The sequence below is a fragment of the Syngnathus typhle genome, linkage group LG22 (assembly GCF_033458585.1).
Source record: "Syngnathus typhle isolate RoL2023-S1 ecotype Sweden linkage group LG22, RoL_Styp_1.0, whole genome shotgun sequence".
Classification (NCBI taxonomy): Eukaryota; Metazoa; Chordata; class Actinopteri; order Syngnathiformes; family Syngnathidae; genus Syngnathus; species Syngnathus typhle.
This window is the reverse complement of record NC_083759.1, coordinates 7,720,785-7,742,975: the sequence shown is the minus strand read 5'-3', so window position 1 is coordinate 7,742,975 and position 22,191 is coordinate 7,720,785. Positions and strand designations below refer to the sequence as shown.

Below are 22,191 nucleotides of genomic sequence, written 5' to 3'. Positions count from 1 at the left end.
GACTAGGGGTTGAGGTTCTCAAACAATCTCCTATAAAATGATCCGAACTGACTAAAGTTCGATCTAACACTGGTACTGCTTACCTATGTTTCCCTTCCATATCAATCCGTAAATTTACTCAAAACATGAACAGAGCAGCCTATTTTGACATGAAATAGCCTTGTACGTACGTATACCAGCTATTATTATAGCATTAGCCACCCGCAAACTCCCATGAGCCTCAGCTCGCAGACCCCCATGAGCCTCAGCAAAGTGTAAACAATCGCGTTTCTCAAACGATCTCCTATAAAATGATCGGAACTGACTAAAGTTCGATCTAACACATTGATACTGCTTACCTACATATGTTTTCCTTCCATATCAATCCGTAAATTTACTCAAAACATTAACAGAGCAGCCTATTTTGACATGAAATAGCCTTGTACGTATACCAGCTATTATTATAGCATTAGCCACCCGCAAATTCCCATGAGCCTCAGCTCGCATTATAGGCGCTCTGCATTATAAGGCGCACTGTGTTTTTTTTAGTAAAATGTAAGTTTTTAAGTGCGCCTAATAGTGCGGAAAATACGGTACACTTATTTGTATATTTATTCACGTTATTATTTTGTGGCCCCCTTCCCATGGGCTCACCACCTGTAGGCGGGGCCAAAGTGAGCTGGGTGGCGGCCAAAGGCGGGGACCTTGGTGGTCCAATCCCCGGCTGCAGAGACTGGCTCTTGGGACATGGAATGTCACCTCTCTGGCTGGAAAGGAGCCCGAGCTGGTGTGTGAGGCAGAAAAGTTCTGACTAGACATAGTCGGACTTGCCTCCACACATAGTTTGGGCTCTGGTACAAGCCCTCTCGAGAGGGGCTGGACTCTTTTCCACTCTGGAGTTGCCCACGGTGAGAGGCGTCGAGCAGGTGTGGGCATACTTATTGCCCCTTGGCTGGGCGCCTGTACATTTGTGTTCACCCCGGTGAACGAGAGGGTAGCCTCCCTCCGCCTTTGGGTGGGGGGAAGGGTCCTGACTGCTGTTTGTGTCTATGCACCAAGCAGCAGCTCAGAGTACCCACCCTTCTTGGAATCCCTGGAGGGAGTGCTGGAGAGCGCTCCTTCTGGGGACTCGTTCTACTGGGTGACTTCAATGCTCACGTGGGCAATGACAGTGAGACCTGAAAGGGCGTGATTGGGAGGAACGCCCAAACCCCCCCCCCCCCGATCTGAATCCGGGTGGTGTTCTATTATTGGACTTCTGTGCTCGACACGGATTTTCTATAATGAACACCGTGTTCAAACATAAGGATGTCCATGTGCGCTGCGCACTTGGCACCAGGACACCCTAGGCCGCAGTTCGATGATCGACTTTGTAGTCGTGTCATCGGATTTGCGGCCGCATAGTTTGGACACTCGGGTGAAGAGAGGGGCAGAGCTGTCAACTGATCACCACCTGGTGGTGGGTCTGCTCCGATGGTGGGGGAAGATGCCGGTCCGACCTGGCAGACCCAAACGCTCTGTGAGGGTCTGCTGGGAACGTCTGGTAGAATCCCCTGTCAGGAAGAGCTTCATCTCCCACCTCCGGCAGAGCTTTCCCCACGTCCAGGGGGAGGCGGGGGACATTGAATCAGAGTGGACCATGTTCCACGCCTCCATTGTTGAGGCAGCCGACTGGAGCTGGTGCCTGTTGTGCCGGCAATCCCCGAACCCGCTGGTGGACACCGGCGGTAAGGGATGCCGTCAAGCTGAAGAAGGGGTCCCATGGGGCCGTTTTGGCCTGCGGGACTCCGGAGGCAGCTGACAGGTACCGGATGGCCAAGCGGAACGCAGCTTTGGCGGTCGCTGAGGCAAAAACTCGGGTGTGGGAGGAGTTTGGCAAGGCCATGGAGAATGAGTTCCGGACGGCTTCGAGGAAATTCTGGTCCACCATCCGCCGTCTCAGGAGGGGGAAGCAGTGCACCGTCAACACTGTTTACAGTGGAGATGGCGTGCTGCTGACCTCGACTCGGGACGTCGTGAGTCGGTGGGGCGAATACTTCGAAGACCTCCTCAATTCCACCGACACGCCTTCCATTGTGGAAGCAGGGCCTGGCGACTCTGAGGCGGACTCGCCAATCTCTGGGGTCGAAGTCACTGAGGTAGTTAAAAAACTTCTTGGTGGTAAGGCCCCGGGGGTGGATGAGATCCACCCGGAGTTCTTATAGGCTCTGGATGTTGTGGGGCTGTCATGGCTGACACGCATCTACAACATTGCGTGGACATCGGGGACGGTGCCTCTGGATTGGCAGACTGAGATGGTGGTTCCCTCTTTAAGAAGGGGTACCGGAGGGTGTGTTCCAATTACAGGGGAATCACACTCCTCAGCCTCCCTGGTAAGGTCTATTAAGGGGTGCTGGAGAGGAGGGTCCGTCGGGAGGTCGAACCTCGGATTCAGGAGGAGCAGTGTGGCTTTTGTCCTGGCCGTAGAAGAGTGGACCAGCTCAACACCCTCGACAGGATCCTCAAGGGGGCATGGGAGTTCGCCCAACAAGTCCACATGTGTTTTGTGGACTTGGAGAAGGCGTTTGACCGTGGCCCTCAGGAGGTTCTATGGAGGGTGCTTTGGGTGTACGGGGTGCCAAGCCAACTGATAAGGGTGGTTCGGTCTCTATATCACTGATGCCAGAGTTTGGTCCGCATTTCCGGCAGTAAGTCGGATTCGTTCCCAGTGAGGGTTGGACTCCGCCAAGGCTGCCCTTTGTCACCGATTCAGTTCATAATTTTTATGGACAGAATTTCTAGGCGCAGCTGAGGCGTTGAAAGGGTCTGGTTTGGGGACCTCAGCATCGCGTCTCTGCTTTTTGCAGATGACGTGGTGCTGTTGGCTTCTTCAGGCCATGATCTCCAGCTCTCACTGGAGTGGTTCGCAGCCGAGTGTGAAGCGGTCGGAATGAGGGTCAGCACCTCCAAATCCGAGTCCATGGTCCTTGGTCAGAAAAGGGTGGAATGCCCTCTCCGGATCGGGGATGAGATCCTGCCCCAAGTGGAGGAGTTCAAGTGTCTTGGGGTCTTGTTCACGAGTAAGGGGAGGATGGAGCGCAAGATCGACAGGCGGATCGGTGCAGCGTCGGCAGTAATGCGGACTCTGTACCGGTCCGTCGTGGTAAAGAGAGAGCTGAGCCAAAAGGCAAAGCTCTCAATTTACCGGTCGATCTATGGTCCTATCCTCACCTATGGTCACGAGCTATTGGTCATGACCGAAAGAACGAGATCCAGGATACAAGCGGCCGAAATGAGTTTCCTCCGCAGGGTGTCCGGGCTCTCCCTTAGAGATAAGGTGAGAAGCTCGGTCATCTGGGAGAGACTCGGAGTAGATCCGCTGCTCCTCCACGTTGAGAGGAGCCAGATGAGGTGGCTTGGGCATCTTATCAGGATGCCTCCTGGACACCTCCCTGGGGAAGTGTTCCGGGCATGTCCCACCGGTAGGAGACCCCAGGGACGACCCAGGACGCGCTGGAGAGACTATTTCTCTCAGCTGGCCTTGGAACGCCTTGTTATCCCTCGAAATGAGCTGGATGAAGTGGCTGGGGAGAGGAAAGTCTGGCGGAAGCGGAAGAAGATGGATGGATGGATTTTGTGGCCACAAATGAGCATTTTGTGTTGTTTCTAATATCATGTTAACTCCAGTTGTGGCGATGGTATGTTTAAAAAGTCCAATTTTATTCAGTTTTAGGAAGAAGAAAAAACCACGCTGACGTGGCAAACATCTGGTGTTGCTGCCGGGCCGGTGACATCAAAAGCCCTCACAACAGCAGCTTGTTCGTGGCATACTCGCGACATGTGCAGTGTGTGGCCCCGTGTCACCTTGGATGAGGACGTGTTTGATGTAATACCGTTTTACATAAAACTCACGTTTTCTAAAAGGCTGTGATCTTTTTGATTCGGTGACAGAGTAAATTTACAGTCCTATACTTTACATATTAACTTGCCAAATGGAAACCCAAGGGTTCCGGGATTGACCCCTGGGGAACCCCACTGGTCAAAGCCATTTGGTCACTAAACGTCTTTCATTTGTAAAGCCCCATGAGGTTAACACAGTTGGGTTGAAAGTCTTTAAACGAGAGAAAATAAACCATATGGCACAGGCAGACAAGTTACATCTGTAATCTAGCGAGAGGCTAATTGATTGTTATGGGTGTATGTTTCACAAAGTGGGTGTTAAGATGTGCCTTATTAAGATTAAGATTAAGATTAAAGTCCCAATGATCGTCACACACACACCTGGGTGTGGTGAAATTTGTCCTCTGCATTTAACCCATCCCCGTGTGATTTTAATCCATCCCCTGGGGGAGAGGGGAGCAGTGAGCAGCAGCGGTGCCGCGCTCAGGAATCAGTTGGTGATCTATGGAAGTTTATCTGTGCCATCGGATTTTGAATTCGAATTTGTAGCACTGAATTTTTTTACATCCAATTTTTAACACTGAATTTTTTTTTGCATCTAAATCAGACTTTGAATTTTAAAAGCCATCGAATTTCTAGCACTGAAATTTTTTTTCCTAAGACATTTTTTTCAATGTCTCAAAAAATTCAGTGTCAAAAAATTCAATGTCTTAAAAAATTCAGTGTAAAAAAATTCGACATCTCAAAGAATTCAATGTAAAAAAATCCAATGTCTAAAAAAATTCAGTGTAAAAAAATTCGATGTCTCCAAAAATTCAGTGTAAAAATATTCAGCGCGGACATCCGGGGTAACCAAGGGAGAAGTAATCAATCCCTGTATCAAATCATCCAACGTTCAGCCAATCAAGTTACGCTCCATTGGTCATGTGACGTCAAAACAGGAACGTCGTGAAGTTCAAAGGTAACAGTAACAGTTAATACTGTAATACTGTAATGAACTTGAACTTCACGACGTTCCTGTTTCGACGTCACATGACCAATGGAGCGTAACTTGATTGGCTGAACGTTGGATGATTTGATACAGGGATCGATTACTTCTCCCTTGGTTACCCCGGATGTCCGCGCTGAATATTTTTACACTGAATTTTTGGAGACATCGAATTTTTTTACACTGAATTTTTTTAGACATTGAATTTTTTTACATAGAATTTTTTGAGATGTCGAATTTTTTTACACTGAATTTATTAAGACATTGAATTTTTTGACACTGAATTTTTTGAGACATTGAAAAAAATGTCTTAGGGAAAAAAAAAATCAGTGCTAGAAATTCGATGGCTTTTAAAATTCAAAGTTTGATTTAGATGCAAAAAAAATTCAGTGTTAAAAATTGGATGTAAAAAAATTCAGTGCTACAAATTCGAATTCAAAATCCGATGGCACAGATAAACTTCCATAGTGATCTAACCCCCCAATTCCAACCCTTAATGCTGAGTGCCAAGCAGGGAGGCAATGGGTCCCATATTTATAGTCTTTGGTATGACCCGGCCGGGGTTTGAACCCACAACCTTCCGGTCTCAGGGCGGACACTCTACCACTAGGCCTCTGAGCTGGTGTTTGTGCATGTGTGTGTGTGTGTGTGCAGCACATGTGTGAAGGCGGTGAAGTGAGACAAGAAGAAGCATTAAAAAAAAAGCTGCAACAGTACAGCTTCAGTAATAATAAGCCTCCAATCATCCGGAAGCATCGGCCTAAATATAGATGTGGCTGAATGATGCTTGTTCTCGTTCTGAAAGCTGATACTTGTGATGTGAACGTCCAAAAAGTAACAAAAATTAGAGCTAGAACTGTCACTGGTTAGAAAAGCCAAAGAAAAATAACTTTTGGGTAAAAACAGGTGCTGTAATATTCATAACATCTTCACAAGCTTGGATGTCTTTAAAGCACATTTTCTTTGCTGATTCGCAGACACTCCTGCGTCGACCTCGACCCTCTCGAGCGTTAAGGGACCCGAGTCAATTACGTTTGTTGCTCAGTTCCTTCTTTCCCGCTTGTGTCTCCCCTTAGGTCCTCCAAGGCTCACCCTGGACCAGTCGTTCACATCAGTGACAACCCCATGGATGAGGGCAAGGTATGTAATACCACTTAGCATCCCAGAGATTGAAACGCTGCTGATAAGACATTGATATGATCCCCCCCCCCCCTTGAGAAATAATGGAAATAGATTTTGCCATACATTTAACTGTACAGTTGAGTCAATGCTTAAAATAACAAACTCTATCCTCTATTAGGTGACACATGAATGTCAAATGCGTCAAGCTTTTTATTTATTTTTTGTGTCCCCGCATCTTTTAATGTCTTTCTTCACTCTCTATCTGTCATCTTGACCCGTCTCCCGGACCGCTGTTTCCTCTCTCAGCTGATAATTGGATTCGAGTCCGGGATCGTGGTCCTGTGGGATCTCAAATCAAAGAAGGCCGACTATCGCTACACTTATGATGAGGTAGGCAAAGGCTCTTATTTGACGCCTTCCTTCCGGTATCTTTTAATGCCGGCTGGAATTGAAATTACATATTCATGAACAAATAAACGGAGCCACGGTTGACTCCGACAGCAGCTCGCTTTCGGAAAATAAATGAGCGCTTCAGTAACTGCGAAAGTGATGATTGGACAAAAATTAAGCCTTTCGTTTGATCTCTGAAGAGTAGAAGCTCTATTAAATAAATATTTTTAATATTTTTCATAATAAATTCAGAGCAATTCTGGAGCATTTTGTTTTAACTTTGAAACAGAGAAAAAATTGGGCCCAAAAAAATAAATCAACCAAATAATGATCCATAATGCAATTCCAAGAGGCCCTAAAAAAAAAACCAAGGAGCTGTTACAAGGAGAGAACGATCAGCATCAGCATCGACATAAAGAATCATCATCGGTCGGCTAATAACAGCCGCAGACGTCTAAGAAGAGCCATCAGCTACGAATACTTAAAATGTGTCTGGATCACCAACATATATATTTTTGGGGGGGGGAAGCACAAACGAGTCTCTCGAAAGCTTGGATTGTATGTTGTCGGTAATTGCGCGTGGCTTGGGCCGTTCTCGTTAATTTGCTCTGCTGCCTCGTCCACAATAACAACAGACGCAAAGGTCATTGAGCAATCAGAGCCGCAATGATGCGTCGCGGCGATACACCGTCATTGTCCTCGCCGTCCTTGCGTAGGGAACAAATGGAAAAGTTTAGAAATAGATAGCGCATTCCATTGAGGTGCGGCGGCGTTAACCTCCAGACATTCCGTCCGAGCAGAGAGCAAGAGAGAAGTGATCTTGAGCTCGGGGAGGGACAGTGCGAAGGGGATTCTCCGACAGTGTATTGAGAACCTTTTTGTTCCCATAGAGAAAGACAAAAAAAACGTGAAGGTTGCCCTTTACTGACCTTTGTGATTGTGTTTGCAATGATCGCTTGTAAAGAGTCGATGCGTTCGGAATGCAAAGCCGCCCTGCTAGTTGACTTCTGAGTCGATCTGATTCCAAAAAAGGCGTGTTCCTGGAGGAAATAATGCAAAGCGGATTAATTCATTTATTCAATCCCGACCTCTTAAATGTCACCGGCATAAAACCTTTTATGAACTGTCAGGAGCATGTCTTAATTAGCATTTTAACTCACTGACCTGCAAATAGAAATAGCAGTTAATTACTACATGGTGGAACTCAAAATAAAACCAACTGTGGCTAATTCCAATTCCTCTCCTTGTCCTTGCAAGTAATACGCTCGAAAGACAACCTTGTGTCGTCATGTCCAACTGAACCTTCCAACCCCTGTCTGTTGTTTCCTAGGCGATCCACTCAGTTGCTTGGCATCACGAGGGCAAGCAGTTTGTGTGCAGTCACTCAGACGGAACTCTGACCATATGGAATGTGAGAGGCCAGGGCAAGCCCATACAGACAATCACCCCACACGGTAAGCACCAGCAGCCTCAAAAGAGTCACCAAACTACCGTATTGGCCCGAATATAAGACGGTGTTTTTTGCTTTGAAATAAGACTGAAAAAGCGGGGGTCGTCTTACATTCGGGGTCTAGACATTATACCCATTCACAACGCTAGATGGCGCCAGATAGCTTTAAAGCGAATGCTGAACTTAACTTGAACTTGAATTTGTCTACACTGTTTTTGCCATTATTCACATGTCCTGAATGTTGTTAGTCACCTAAATGTTGAACAGAGCGTGTGTTTTTACCGAAGTCAAATTCCTTGTTTTGCACGCTCAAACATGGCGAATAAAAAACTCTTGAATCTTGAACTCCCATGGCCAAAGCAAACCCCTGTCACGAAGAATAAAAAAAAAATAGCGGTAGCACAAAGAAGAAAAATAAAAAATTGCAGTAAGAAAGAAAAGAGAAGAAAATAAGAGAAGAGATAACAGGAAATGGAAAAAACAGATGCCATTCATTTACAAATGTGATTGCACTTTAGTTTACATATTTAAATGTTCAGATATTAAGATGTGACAGTTTTTGCATGATTTGAATGAGGCAAAATAACATGCTTTTTCTCTCGAATATATTGTTATCATCATTTGTTTCAGATGTACTGTAATAATTTTCTGTATAAAAATTAAATTTAGTGTTCAAAAAGTCTTTTTTCAAACTTAAGTCTTGAAAAAGGGGGGTCGTCTTATAATCAGGGTCGTCTTATATTCGGGTCAATACGGTAATTCTGACTTCTTTTGACTCTTCTGCTGACTCTACTTTTGTTTTCTCTTCTTCTGACTCTTAACTCTTCTTCTGACTCTTTTGACTCTTTTTCTTCCGACTCTTTTGATTCTTCTTATGATTCTTTTGATTCTTCGTCTGACTCTTTTCTTCTCATTTTGATGGGCGACCAAAGGAGTCCAAACCCTCGATTGATTCATTATTGAATCGTGTCCCAATACTTTTGTCTGTAATTCATCTGAGCCAATATTTGTCATCCCTCCAACGATTGAAAGGATTATTGTCACTTGAATTGTGCTTTTTTTATTTTTTTTATCTCCACTTGCACACATTAGTGTTGCTGCTACATTTGTTTTAATCCTGCCACATCCCACGCTGCACCTGCTTTTAAGATTAAAGATTAAGATTAAAGTCCCAATGATCGTCACACACACACCTAGGTGTGGTGAAATTTGTCCTCTGCATTTAACCCATCCCCGTGTGATTTTAATCCTTCCCCTGGGGGAGAGGGGAGCAGTGAGCAGCAGCGGTGCCGCGCTCGGGAATCAGTTGGTGATTTTCAGCCCTCAGAGCACTTTTGACACGTTCAAGGTCCTGCGAGAAGCCGATGCTCGGTGTGTTGCGGAAAGGATTGTAGTCCTGTGATTTTTTTTTGTTTTGTTTCTCAACCTTTGCTGTTTGCATAATTACTTTGGTATCGCAAATGCAATTATGCAAATTCCTTTGACGGTTTAAGCCGGGTTTATGCATTCTTTAATTGTCCCTCACTGTAGGAAACATGCCTCTTTATTATTATTGTTATTATTATTTTAATCACATTAGTAATTAATGTTTCTTCAACCATGTTTTTTTCCCCAATAAAAAAGCAGACAGGGGTTCAAAATTTTGTGTTTTGTGTTTGATTGCAGGAAAACAGCCCAAGGATGGAAAGAAGCCAGAGCCTTGTAAACCCATTCTCAAAGTGGAGTACAAAACCACCAGAATTGGGTCAGCACCGAATTTTGGGTTGAAATAATTCTCAATTTTTGTATATATATTTTTTTATTGCCGAATGGTTACTCATTAGAATGACGACTAATAAAAACAAAGTAAAATACAGTAAAAGTACCATAGAATTTAGCCAAGACTGACTCCCATGCTGATGTTTCGGTTAGCAACAGGGTTCAATTTGAACTTGCCTTAGAACTGAGGGAATTACAGTTTTTGGACTGGGTAGCACGTCCGCCTCACAGTTAGGAGGGTGTGGGTTCGATTCCACCTCCGGCCCTCCCTGTGTGGAGTTTGCATGTTCTCCCCGGGCCCGCGTGGGTTTTCTCCGGGCACTCCGGTTTCCTCCCACATCCCAAAAACATGCTTGGTAGGTCGATTGAAGACTCCAAATTGTCCCTAGGTGTGAGTAGGAGTGCAAATGGTTGTTTGTCTCTGTGTGCCCTGCAATCGGCTGGTTCAGGGTGTCCTCCGCCTACTCCCCTACTGGGATAGGCTCCAGCACTCCCGCGACCCCCGTGGGGACTAAGGGGTTCAGAAAATGGATGGATGGATGTTTCTTTTTCTTGTTTTCCCCAGGGAACCCTTCATCATCCTGTCCGGCGGTCTGTCATACGATACGGCGGGCCGGCGGCCGTGCCTGACGGTCATGCACGGCAAGAGCACGGCCGTCCTGGAAATGGACTACCCCATCGTAGACTTCCTCACACTGTGCGAGACGCCATACCCCAACGGTAAGCCCGTTCGCCCCCCCACCCCGCCGCTTTGACAACACTTGCCGCATCTGTTCTTTAATTACATGCGCGCTGCGTTGTAATAAATGTGGAATTTCCCGAGGGTAGCTATGGAGATTGTTTTCTTGCGTCGTCTTCTTTTTTTTTTTTCCACACAGTCGCCTTTGCGTCCAAATAAAATTATCATATTTTCCACGTGTTGACGAGCTGAAACAAGCAGATGCGAATGTAGCGCAATCCGCCGCGTAAGAGCCTTGGTTTGGCACACAAGCAGCTGCGGGACGGATTAGCCGGCGCATTACGTAACAGCGGTGACTTCATTATGTCACTGGCAGCCAGCTGATCTCATCTGGTAATAGACATCGCTGAGGATTATTACATTGTCCGCATCTGTGTGTCTGGCTGCTGCAATGATACGGCGATGAGTGATGCACTCAAGTGTGATGAAGACGTAAACATACCAGAAGAGACAACCGGCCACGGCCGAGTATTATCATATTCGGTCTACATGTGTTGATCCACCGTTTGTATTGAAATAGCCATTGCCTAAAGTGCTTTTTTTTTTCTTTCCTCAAATTTTGCAATTTTGGACTTTGCAGACTTTCAGGAACCTTACGCTGTGGTGGTCCTTCTGGAGAAGGACTTAGTGGTGATTGACCTTGCACAAAACGGGTGAGTGCGCCCCAGCGTAAATCTCCATCAGCCCGCCGAGCTTACGCGACGGGGGCTTGACGGGCTGTCGCTGGTCTCAATCAGTTACCCCATCTTCGAGAACCCCTACCCCCTGACCATCCACGAGTCCCCGGTAACCTGCTGTGAGTACTTTGCCGACTGCCCCGCGGACCTCATACCAGCACTTTACTCGGTTGGCTCGCGACAGAAGCGTCAGGGCTACAGCAAAAAGGTACTTTTCAAAAACACCAAGACTACTCAACTTTTATGTCTTCTAATTGTCAAAAGATCTCCCTTTTTGTTATTTTGTCACTCCTAAATAGAATGAGTCAGATGCTGACAATAAAATGCTGAACGCGCGCCTCTTTGTCCATTAATGAGGCGTAACACAAAGATATAATCACGGTTGATTTTTTATTTGACTTCCACTGCCCGACGGCGTTTGGCATGTAATCTTTTTGCTTGCTGTGTTCCAGGAGTGGCCCATCAGTGGAGGAAACTGGGGTCAAGGCACCCAAAGCTACCCAGAGATCATCATCACTGGGTAAGAGAACCTCGTATTCCAAGCACGTGCCCATGTTCGTTTTTGTCCACTTCCGTCTCGTGTGCCGCCGCTATCAGAATGTTCAGATGTTCGCCGGTGCACTCAGACAAATTGGCGAGGGATACAAAGATAAAAAGAAGAAAAGCAGTACAAAGAATGCAATTGTCTTGTCTATGTGATCAACTTTTTTAGCTCACAGAAGGTTTGCAAATGATAATTTATTCCGTTTCAGTCTTTCCTTCTGAAGCGATGCAAAAATGTAATATACAACAATATAAAATATATTGTGAATTAATATATGATGAATTTCTTTTTTTATTTTATTTTTTACTGTCTTCTTTTTTTATTTCCTCACTATTTCAGGCATGCCGATGGAACAGTGAAGTTTTGGGATGCCTCTGCAAGTGAGCTCTGTTTTTCTTTTTTTCATTAAAGTCAACAGTCAAGAACACAATTACACACAGTTTTTTTTTAAGTCTGAAATGTACCTAAGTACAGTATTTGTATTTTGTGATGTTGTGTTTGCCTCAGTAATGCTCCAGGTGCTCTACAAGCTGAAAACGCCCAAAGTGTTTGACCGGAGCCGCTCCAAAGAGGACAAGGGCGGCGGCGATGCATCCGACGAAGACCCTTTCGCCATCCAGCTGATGTCGTGGTGCGCCGAGAGCCGCATGCTGTGCGTGGCTGGCGTGTCGGCCAACATCATCGTCTACCGCTTCAGCAAACTGGAGGTCACCACGGAGGTTGTTCAGGTATACGTGCAATGTAAACAGGACAAAATGGCAAACGCACACGCATGTGGGAAGCTACCCCTTGTGGATGACAGTATGGTTGCCATGCCAACAGACGGATCGGTGAGGTGGCAATTCAAGACAATCATTATAATCGGACTCAATGGCGACGTACTCACTGCCGAGACATTTAAAGCCCAGTTCTGTTTAAGCTCACGCTGGCTCGCATTGGTTTTCACCGGCGAGCCGTCGCTAACATTTCTCATGCTAATACCGTTTCAGCTACTCGAGGTGCGAATGCAGTACGAACCGAACGATGTGGAGTCCCCTGAGGGCGGGGGTGAGCACACGTCGACGCACCACACCCCAGGCGCTTCCCCGCAGACAAGCGGGCCGCCTTCGCATCCCTCCACCAACAGCAACAACTCCGATGGCGGCAACACGCCCTGCCTCAAGTAAGCCATTGGGTGGGCCCCACCGACGTCACTTCCACGCGCCTGAAATGTTATTCTGACTTTATTACAGGGTGCGGAGTACACCACTAAAGCAGTCTGCTGGTTACCAGGTGGACTTGGTAGTCCAGTTGGTGTGGGTGAGCGGGGAACCTCCTCAGCAGATTACCAGCCTGGCGCTCAATTCCTCCTACGGCCTGTAAGTGAACGCATCGCGGGCAACAGTGACGTCTCGGTGAAGCAGCATGTGGCTCAATGGTTATTTTTAAAGTCACTTGAGCTATACCGCTAAATATTTTTGGTTTCTTTGTTAATATGCGACCCTTCCTTCTTTCCTTCCTTCCTCAGCGTGGTGTTTGGCAACATCAACGGTGTCGCGGTCGTGGACTATATACAGAAGACGGTGGTGTTGAACCTGGGAATGCTGGAGCTGTACGGGTCCAACGACCCGTACCAGAGACAACCGCGCTCACCCAGAAAGTCTCGACAGCCCTCTGGAGGTAAGAGGGGTTTATAAAACATATTTGGTGGATTTGGGGGAAAGATCGAACACAATGTTTGTATTCAAATCCATTCATTTTCATGGCGGATTATTCAGCTGCAGTTTACAACAGAAACAACAGCAAATGCGCCTTGACCTGAGAAATGATGTGGTTATGGAAGATTCATGACGTCATGAGTCACCATCACACACCAAAACAACTTGTTTGATGCAGAAAGGATCAGCATGGGCACACTGCCACCCAGTGGTGGATCGTCAGAGTGTACTTTAAGTTTGATGACTGAAGTGTTAATGTGTGCGTATGTCGACCCGAAAGCCCACGCCCACGCACACACCCACACATATGCATGTGCAGAGCATCTGGCATCAGCGAGTGGTGAGCGGTAGGCTGGCACCTGTCGCAGCTTGGCGAGCAATAATCAGACGTCCAGCTGTGATTGCCTGCGCCAATGCGCGGCTGCCTGCTTGGCTTTCTGCCTCACTGGATCATCAACACACATGGATAAAGACACATGAAAGATATACGACTGCTTCCTCGAGTACAAACCAGGACTGAATGATTTTCAAAAATAATTTGACAATTTTTTTCCATCTCAATATTGCAACTTATTGTGTCATTGAGTTGTGGAGCTTTATTTAGACAAAAGTAGTACTTTGCCATCATCTTGTCACATCAACAGAAAACGAAAATGATCACAACTCTTTCTGGAGTTGGCCACCAGGGGGCAGTATATCAACCAAAGAAGACTTTCACAGCTACTGTGGCTAAGCTAAGCTGCAGTAGCAATATTTATTTTTATGCTTGCGCTCTCCCTTTCAGGACTGTGTGACATCAACGAGGGTTCGGCCACGTCAGAGGACCGCTGCAAATCTCCCACTTCAGGTACCACGTGCTTTAGTTTTTTTAAATTCCCATGTTTTGCTCATGCAAGCGTGCAATGAAAGTTTTCCAAAAATGGAGGCTTGTATTTCAAATACCGTTTTTTTCCATGTATAATGCGCCCCCATGTATAATACGCACCCTAAAAATGGCCTGTTGATGCTGGAAAAAAGCCTGTACCCATGTATAATACGCACCCAAATTTTGACTCCTACTTAAGTCCGTAAACGTCAAATTATTTCAGAAAAAAGATCATCTTTGGGAACAACCGGATGTTATTCTGCCGGTCAGTATCACTGCGCATGCGCTAGCAAACTCAATAGTGAAGAAATGTTTCGGATTTGTGTAGGGTACATTGTGACAGCAAACGAGCAGGTGATCGAGCAAGCGTCTGATACGAGAGCATTGTGTTCGTATGGAGCGTGTTTGAAGTGAACAGCAGAGAAGAAAGCGCATCTGTAATGGCGGCCTCCGTATGATATCCGGATTAAAAAAAAAAAAAAAAGTATCCATGTATAATGCGCACCCCAGATTTTAGGACAATAAACTAATTAAATATTGCGCATTATACATGGGAAAAAACGGTAATATTTTATTGAAACCGTGGTTCACAAAACAGGAACTTTCATGCCTACTCACCCCCACCCCACTCAAAATTGTCATTCTATCACACAAATTTAACGCTCGACTTTCAGGCTTTTTGAGTCCGATTCCATTTGCGCGTTTAATTTTTCCCCATGCCCTATTATGCAAAGCTCAATTGACAGGAATAAATGGCTTTCATGGCTTTCGCTAGCCTGCAAAAGCGAAGCGATGGACTGGAACCGCGAAGATCCAGTCGGCGTGATGCAAAATTATGAAATAATTATAATAATATAGCGTGGTGACAACGCATTCTGCCGCAGAGACCTATTAAGCTATTCAGAGAGTTAAAGTCACACATGTGTGATTGTGGACTTGAGAAAAACAGGATGCTTTTGTCAAGGATTTGGTTTTTCATTTCAAGGTCCTTCACTTTTTAAATGAACTACCGTTTTTTTCCATGTATAATGCGCAAAATTTAACTAATTTATTGTCCTAAAATTTGGGGTGCGCATTATACATGGATAAAAAAAATTTTTTTGAAGAAGAAGAAAATCATGATACAACAATTTTTGAAGAAAATCTTGTCACGGATAGAGTGTGGAAAGGAGCGGGGCGACCAAGTGCAGCTTGGACCAGGGTTTATTGGAGGAACACAGACTTGGTAAACTAATTGTGATAAATAACTGGAACATCACTCAAATATTGGTGATCCCGTTGAGAGTCTCACATATTTCTTCGCTATCGAGTTTGCTGCTGCATGCGCAGTGATACTCACCGGCAGAATAACATCCGGTTGTTCCCAAAGATGAACTTTTTTCTGAAATAATTTTACGTTTACGGACTTAAGTAACCCGGCCGGGTCATACCAAAGACTATAAAAATGGGACCCATTGCCTCCCTGCTTGGCACTCAGCATTAAGGGTTGGAATTGGGGGGTTAGATCACCAAATGATTCCTGAGCGCGGCGCCGCTGCTGCTCACTGCTCCCCTCTCCCCCAAGGGATGGATCAAAATCACACAGGGATGGGTCAAATGCAGAGGACAAATTTCACCACACCCAGATGCGTGTGTGACGATCATTGGGACTTGAAAAAAAAAAAAAATTGGGGTGCGTTTTATACATAGGTACAGGCTTTTTTCCAGCATCGACATGCCATTTTTAGGGTGCGTATTATACATGGGGGCGCATTATACATGGAAAAAAACGGTAGATGCTTGACAAAGTTAAATTATGAATAACAACTTTTATTTTAATAATAATGATGACTTCAGGACATACAGCTGTATTACTTTAAGAATGATGTCATGATTATGAGAATAAAATGGAAAATAGTCTGAAAACCAAATGGTAATTTTAAAGGCATTACAAACAATATTATGGCAGTAAAATTATTTTTTGTGAGTGGCGTACCTTAAAAAAAAAAAGACCATCTAACTTTGACCTTCCTTGACTTCTCCTTCATTGACACTCTCCAAAGTGTTGATGTCAAACAGCAATCTCCAGCAGTTCTACAATGGAGGTGGTAGAGGAGGTAAGATTGGCCAAAGACTTTCCTAAGAGGGTATGTAGGCAGGACACCGGTGGTCCGCATTTGTCCCCTCTGCACCTACTGACCCCCCTCTTGTCTCTGTCCTCCATGTCACCATAGTGGGAATTGATTAGCTTGAACAAGCGCTAACTCAAGTTTGGGATAGCCTCTGTTCCCTTGGTATTTGTTGTCTCTTTCTGTAAAAAAGAAAATATACATATATATATATATTCCCATCCAAATACTCAAGTCTTATCCACAAAAACAAAAAAAGCTTGTTTTGTAATACAAAGGAGACCTCATCGCACAGAAGCAGAGGCTAATCTTCCAGCTAAGTGGCAGCTAGACATTAGCATTGCATGCTACTTGTATGTAGCACGAGCACCAAACATATGTTCCTGTGCCTGCGTCTGTGACGTGTGTACCCCTTCACCTCACGTCCTCGACACTCGTGGTTTTAGCGGCCTGTTTTCATCCAACGTGTCATAGCACCACCTAGTGGAGCCACGATAATGTATTTCATTGTGTATTTTTGATGACAGCCCATTTGCGTTTCGACTCCTTTGGGAACAGTGACTATGACTGCAGCTTGTTTGGGGACCTTCTTTGCCTCTTCTTCTTGCTCTTTATTGCATCATCATCAGATCACTTGATTTTCTCTGGGCAACAAGACAGAAGCAGTAATGAGACATTTAGGAACCTTCATCAAATCCACCTTATAGATGCTGCACATGTACATAAAGGATGTTGAGAAGCGGCGTTCATGGCCGGTCTTACCCACCGTGTGTTTCCATGTGTTGTTCCGCACGCTGTCGGGTGCATGCATGACTGCCTTGACGTGAAGGGTCGCGCTTGCGACGTCTTCATTCATGTGGGCCAGGACTGTCGTCCCTCTTATTATTGTTTTTTGGTTTGATTTTGTTCCCTTCTGGTCACAGCATGCCTCCGCTCTCGGAGGTCGCACTGACGGAGCTTTGCATGGCATCGTGTTTGAGCTTGGACGTGTGTTTTGTAAAGAGGGATGTTCTCTTTTTTCCAGCAAAGATGTCACGGAAATTAAGCTTGCCTACTGAGTTAAAGCCAGACTTGGGTAAGCCTTGACTCTGTGTCCAAAGAAACTTGTATGACGTGCAATGTAATCCGGCCTCCAAATTGAGGCCACGTTTGGCCGTGGTGGGCGCGGTCCGCTGCCGCGGAGATCTAAGCTCCGCCCCCTCTGTAACGCTCTTCTGCTTTCTATGCTGTCTTCCTATCTGTGCTGTCTTTTAATCGCATCTAAAATGGGGACATATATTTCTACATTTTCAACGGAATGTTTTGAACTCCTATTTCTACGTCTGTCCAAAATTTGGAGATTGTTGTCCTTACTCCTTCACTGCGAAAAACCGAACTAGGTTTTACCGCCTGCGTTTATCTGCTGTTGTGTCTATGTTGCAGTGCATGTTCTTTACCTCCCTCTTTTTCTTTTTTTTCCTCTCACTGTCCTCTTGTCCGTATGCCCGCCGCGGGGTGCCAACCCACTAGACCACCGGGACAATTCCTTCAGCCGTTCGCGCTCATCTAGCGTCACCAGCATCGACAAGGAGGCCAAAGAAGCTGTCCTGTCCTTCCATTTCTGCGAGAGCTACGCCCGCAAAGGCGACGGCACCCCATCGCCGTGCCTGTTCCTGGGCACCTCGCTGGGCGCCGTGCTGACTCTGGCCCTCACGCTGCCACCTCCTGGAGAGCAGAGGCAACTGCAGCCTGTTTTCCTCGCTCCCACAGGTGACTTGTCTCATGAGAGCGATTTCCCCGCCGCCGCTTTTATTTTGACAACTTTTAACCCCCCCGCTATCGGTCAGGCGTGTTGATCCGACTGAAGGGAAGCATCTTGCGGTTGGCTCTCCTCGACTCGACCGGGTCCATCTTGCCCCCCGCGTACGAGCCTTGGTTCGAACCCAACGTCTCGGCGGACGGCGAAGAACGGGAGAAGGTCCGCAAGCGTCGGCCTGTGTCGCTTTCGCCGTCCGGCTCGCAGGATCTTAACGAGAGCCACTACGCCGTGATGTGCTCAGAGAAGCAGGCCAAGGTCCTGTTGCTGCCCAGCCAGACGTGCATCTACAAGCACAGTATCACGGAGGCCTCCTTTGTTTTACGCGCAGACGTGGTCCAGATAAGCCAAGGCGTGTGTCTGGCCTGCTTCTGCGCTAACGGCCATATCATGACCCTCAGGTGAGACAAACGCATTTCAGCTAGCGCCACGCCACCAGAGGCACTTTGAGCAATTCCTCCTTCTTGTTCCTTCGCCCAGTCTGCCGGGACTGAGACCCCTCATGGATGTAAACTATCTGCCTCTAACGGACATGAGGATAGCCAGGACCTTCTGCTTCACAAACTTGGGTCAGGCCATGTACCTTTGCTCCCCCACTGAAATCCAGAGGATCACATACAGCCAGGACACCTGTGAGAACCTACAGGTCAGTGTAGCCCATGACCAAAATGTGAGCTAATAACTGACAAGGCTTTGACTGCTACCAATCTGATTTTCAGGAAATGCTTGGTGAATTATTTACACCAGTCGAGACGCCTGAGGCCCCCAACAGGGGCTTCTTCAAAGGTCTCTTTGGGGGCGGAGCGCAGTCGCTAGACAGAGAAGAGCTATGTACGTTGTACCGGCGCTAACATCGTTTTAAATTGGACTCGCTAATGGTAATCCTCTCGCAACTCAGTTGGCGAAGAAGTCGCCGGACGAGCTTCCCGGAGCCTGGCCCAGCACATCCCGGGCCCCGGCGGCATCGAGGGTATGAAGGGGGCGGCGTCCGGCGTGGTGGGCGACCTGGCCCGCGCCCGGATAGCGCTGGACGAGCGAGGGCAGAAGCTAGGCGAGCTGGAGGAGCGAACGGCCGCCATGATGTCTAGCGCCGACTCCTTTTCCAAGCACGCCCATGAGGTAACAGATATTGTCTAACCACTAGAGGGCAGTGTTGTTAGGTAAGTTGTTAGGTAAATTTTATTCTTACCTGTCTCTTTTTCTGTCCAGATGATGCTGAAGTGCAAAGACAAAAAATGGTACCAGTTCTGATGGGCGTTGGCCATGGCCGCCTTGGTCATGATGGCGACCCGCTGCTCTTTTCCGTTCAGCCATCCACCCCAAGCCTTTCTCGGCTCTCTCTGACACTTGGGATTTTCTTCCCTTAGCACAATGTCCCATACTCGTCAGACCTCACTCGGTTGTTGAGGGGGGGGAGACACATGGAGCAAGTACATTATGTGTGTGTGCGTGCGAGCCCGTGCGCTCTCGTCCATCTCTCATTTATGATTTCATTCTCATTTTGTCAAATCGTCCTTTGACTGATGTCAGTATTTAAACTTGACTAATAGGGAACACTTGGAAATACTGTTTAAATGTACAAAAAAGAAAAAAAAATCTCAAAATATGTCATGATGTATACATACAAATCTAAATGTTGCAACGCTGTACTTCACTTGAGGACGACTGCTACGGAAACAAAAAAGGAGAGGGACACAGGAAGGGACAGAAGGGACACCGCAGTGACGCCTCTATGCAGAGAGATTTTCTTTTGGCATCTTGACCCCACTTGCAGACTCTTATCTCCTTCCCCTGTATGAATTCATTCCTTTCTATTTTCTCATCACTCCTTCTGTATTTATTACAGATTGTTTGGTTTCACAGCTCTGTCAATATTACTGGAAAAGCTCTTATTTTTCTATGGTTGTGAAAGTAAGTGATATTTTTGTTAAAGACTTAGTTATTTTTGCGCGTGCATGCGTGGCTTTCGTCTCACGTTTGGGTTCTCCTTATGAAAAGGGCTGGAATCTACAAGGAGGGCAAGATTAAACAAGGCATAATGTAGTATCTAATCAAGCAGAAATCATCCATTGAGTATCCCACATTGATTAGCCACATTTCTCTCTAGTGTACAAATGCTGCTAGGATCATTCTTTTTAATTCTGTGTACTCCTGTCAAAAAACATTCCACAGCTTTTACTTTTGTAAATTTGTTTGGTGTCAGGAACATTGATATTCACCCGCCCCTCCCATCTCACAATCAGGATGGTTTAGCGATGACGTGTGACAATCTGGAACGTATTAGTGCGTTATACAAATGCAAATATTGCGCGAAAAGGTCATTTATTGTTTCTGATGCCAAAGACTTGCGTTAAGATTAAATTATCATTAATATGAGCCATTCTTTTTCACTTGCAGTATCTCAAATAGAAGAAATGCTGACTTTAATAATGTCTGTTGATTATATTTTCTTATCTTATATTTTAGTTGAACTAATATTATTTTATTAAGATAAATAGAGAAAGTGTGACAAGAATAGATTTGTCGTTTTGAGAAAAGTCAGAATGTTATGAGCATAAAAAAAAGTGTAAAGTTGGTAAAGCCTTATTAAGGATAAGTCGGAAAAAAGTCTCAAAATTTTGAGGGAGTTGTATAATACGATAACCATAAAGTATTTTTTTTAATTAAAATTCTGTGGGGATAAAAGTTGGAATACTGAAAGAACCCAGTTTCTGAAAGTCGACATTTTACGTGAATAAACGAGGACAAAAGCTGTACAGTTATGCTAAAGTTGAAATATAAATGAGATGAAAGATTTTCATTCAAAAAGTCATACTGGAATAGTATGAGAAAAGTATAGCATTGAGAAAAAAAATGTATTTTCCCACTGAAACTCCTTTGTAACTTTACAATCACGCTTTAATTCACAACATTTCTCTCCCCCCTGCCCTTTTGGTATTCAGACGCAATTTTTATGTGTGTGTCCTTTGCAACGCATTTTTCTTATGACTGAATCTTATCTGATTCATTTTCTCATTCATTTCATGAAGCTGTACTTTCCTCTTCACAACAACTCCAAATAAGGTTGATGGTTTTCACGTCTGTTTGCTCTTTTGTCCGTCTGTACTTTCGGATTGTGCTCTTACGTCATTATTGCGTATTGTTGAACAATGCAAACGTCTTGCTCTGCAGTTTTGTGTCCTGCTGGGTGTGTTTCATACCAACTTGAATCCAACATATACAGCGAACCCTGCAATACACGAGGGATTGGTTCCAAAAAAATTGCTTACAATTAGCATCCCTCCAAAAGTAATTTTGTACTTCAAACTGACATAAAGCATCAACACAATCCTCATAGACTTTAACAGGCAGACAAAACCCCTATTCAACCTACCAACAACGATGACGCTAATATTCCACGAGGGAGCACCAAAGTAACACGCAAATCTGCAAATTCTAACAATGCCTATGAATATGTGAAGGTTCGCTGTATATGATGAAAAGATCAATTATTCAGTTCTTCCAGTGACTGTTGTAGCCACATAGCTACGTTTCATTAACTTTGTGTCAATCTTCCAAGGAAAAATAAGTGAAATGTCGACACACAACCTGTTTCTTTCAGTACGCAGTATTAGTCCCATCACCAAATACAAAAACACAAAAGCGAGAGTGGAAGACGACAACCGCAGTCACGTTACGTCCTGCAGTCGACAGTTGTGTGAGTGGGTTGCAGTATTTTTCTCATAGTAGCCGACTTTTTCTTGTACAGTTTTATGCAACTTTCACTTGGATGTTTATGGATCTTTCGGATCTGCTGCCAATCACGAGAATTTAGGACGTAGACGAGTAACTGTGCAATGGGGGGGGAGGGGGGGAATAAACGTGGAAAATGTACCCGGGCTTGTGGTTGTTGTTTTTTTACGCACTAGATGGCAGAAAACACAAAATAATTGACTTTATTAATAAGATCGAATGGTGCAGAATGAGGAGGGTTATTTAATTGGAAATAATTGGGGGGGGGGGGGGTGAATCTGTGTGGCCTGGTACCAATTAGTACCGGTCACTTCATCAGTGGGAATGCACTCCTTTATCGTGGCAGTTCTGGATGCAAGAAGCCAAATAGAATCATGTTGACATGTTCACTTTTTGACGAAAGTCATGTTTGTCGACACGACCTTGTGAGCCCGGGTTGAATAAAGCCAAGATACACTCAGTACGGTG

At 45.5% G+C, this 22,191-nt stretch overlaps 1 protein-coding gene across 1 annotated transcript in view; it reads left to right on the top strand.

The window, feature by feature from the left end:
- The window catches only part of stxbp5a (syntaxin binding protein 5a (tomosyn)), a 48,311-nt gene extending 26,485 nt beyond the window's left edge, over nt 1-21,826 (top strand). Inside the window, exons 7-28 of the mRNA XM_061270871.1 lie at nt 5,923-5,986; nt 6,275-6,358; nt 7,689-7,812; nt 9,474-9,552; nt 10,132-10,286; nt 10,886-10,958; nt 11,043-11,190; nt 11,435-11,502; nt 11,866-11,906; nt 12,034-12,254; nt 12,516-12,688; nt 12,759-12,884; nt 13,034-13,185; nt 14,008-14,070; nt 16,131-16,184; nt 17,221-17,270; nt 17,663-17,945; nt 18,023-18,392; nt 18,472-18,637; nt 18,711-18,822; nt 18,890-19,110; nt 19,201-21,826. Of these exons, the coding sequence (XP_061126855.1) occupies nt 5,923-5,986; nt 6,275-6,358; nt 7,689-7,812; nt 9,474-9,552; nt 10,132-10,286; nt 10,886-10,958; nt 11,043-11,190; nt 11,435-11,502; nt 11,866-11,906; nt 12,034-12,254; nt 12,516-12,688; nt 12,759-12,884; nt 13,034-13,185; nt 14,008-14,070; nt 16,131-16,184; nt 17,221-17,270; nt 17,663-17,945; nt 18,023-18,392; nt 18,472-18,637; nt 18,711-18,822; nt 18,890-19,110; nt 19,201-19,242 (2,869 nt within the window). The 3' untranslated portion in view covers nt 19,243-21,826. The remainder of the gene's footprint in view (nt 1-5,922; nt 5,987-6,274; nt 6,359-7,688; nt 7,813-9,473; nt 9,553-10,131; nt 10,287-10,885; nt 10,959-11,042; nt 11,191-11,434; nt 11,503-11,865; nt 11,907-12,033; nt 12,255-12,515; nt 12,689-12,758; nt 12,885-13,033; nt 13,186-14,007; nt 14,071-16,130; nt 16,185-17,220; nt 17,271-17,662; nt 17,946-18,022; nt 18,393-18,471; nt 18,638-18,710; nt 18,823-18,889; nt 19,111-19,200) is intronic.
- Nucleotides 21,827-22,191: the final 365 nt, after the last annotated feature.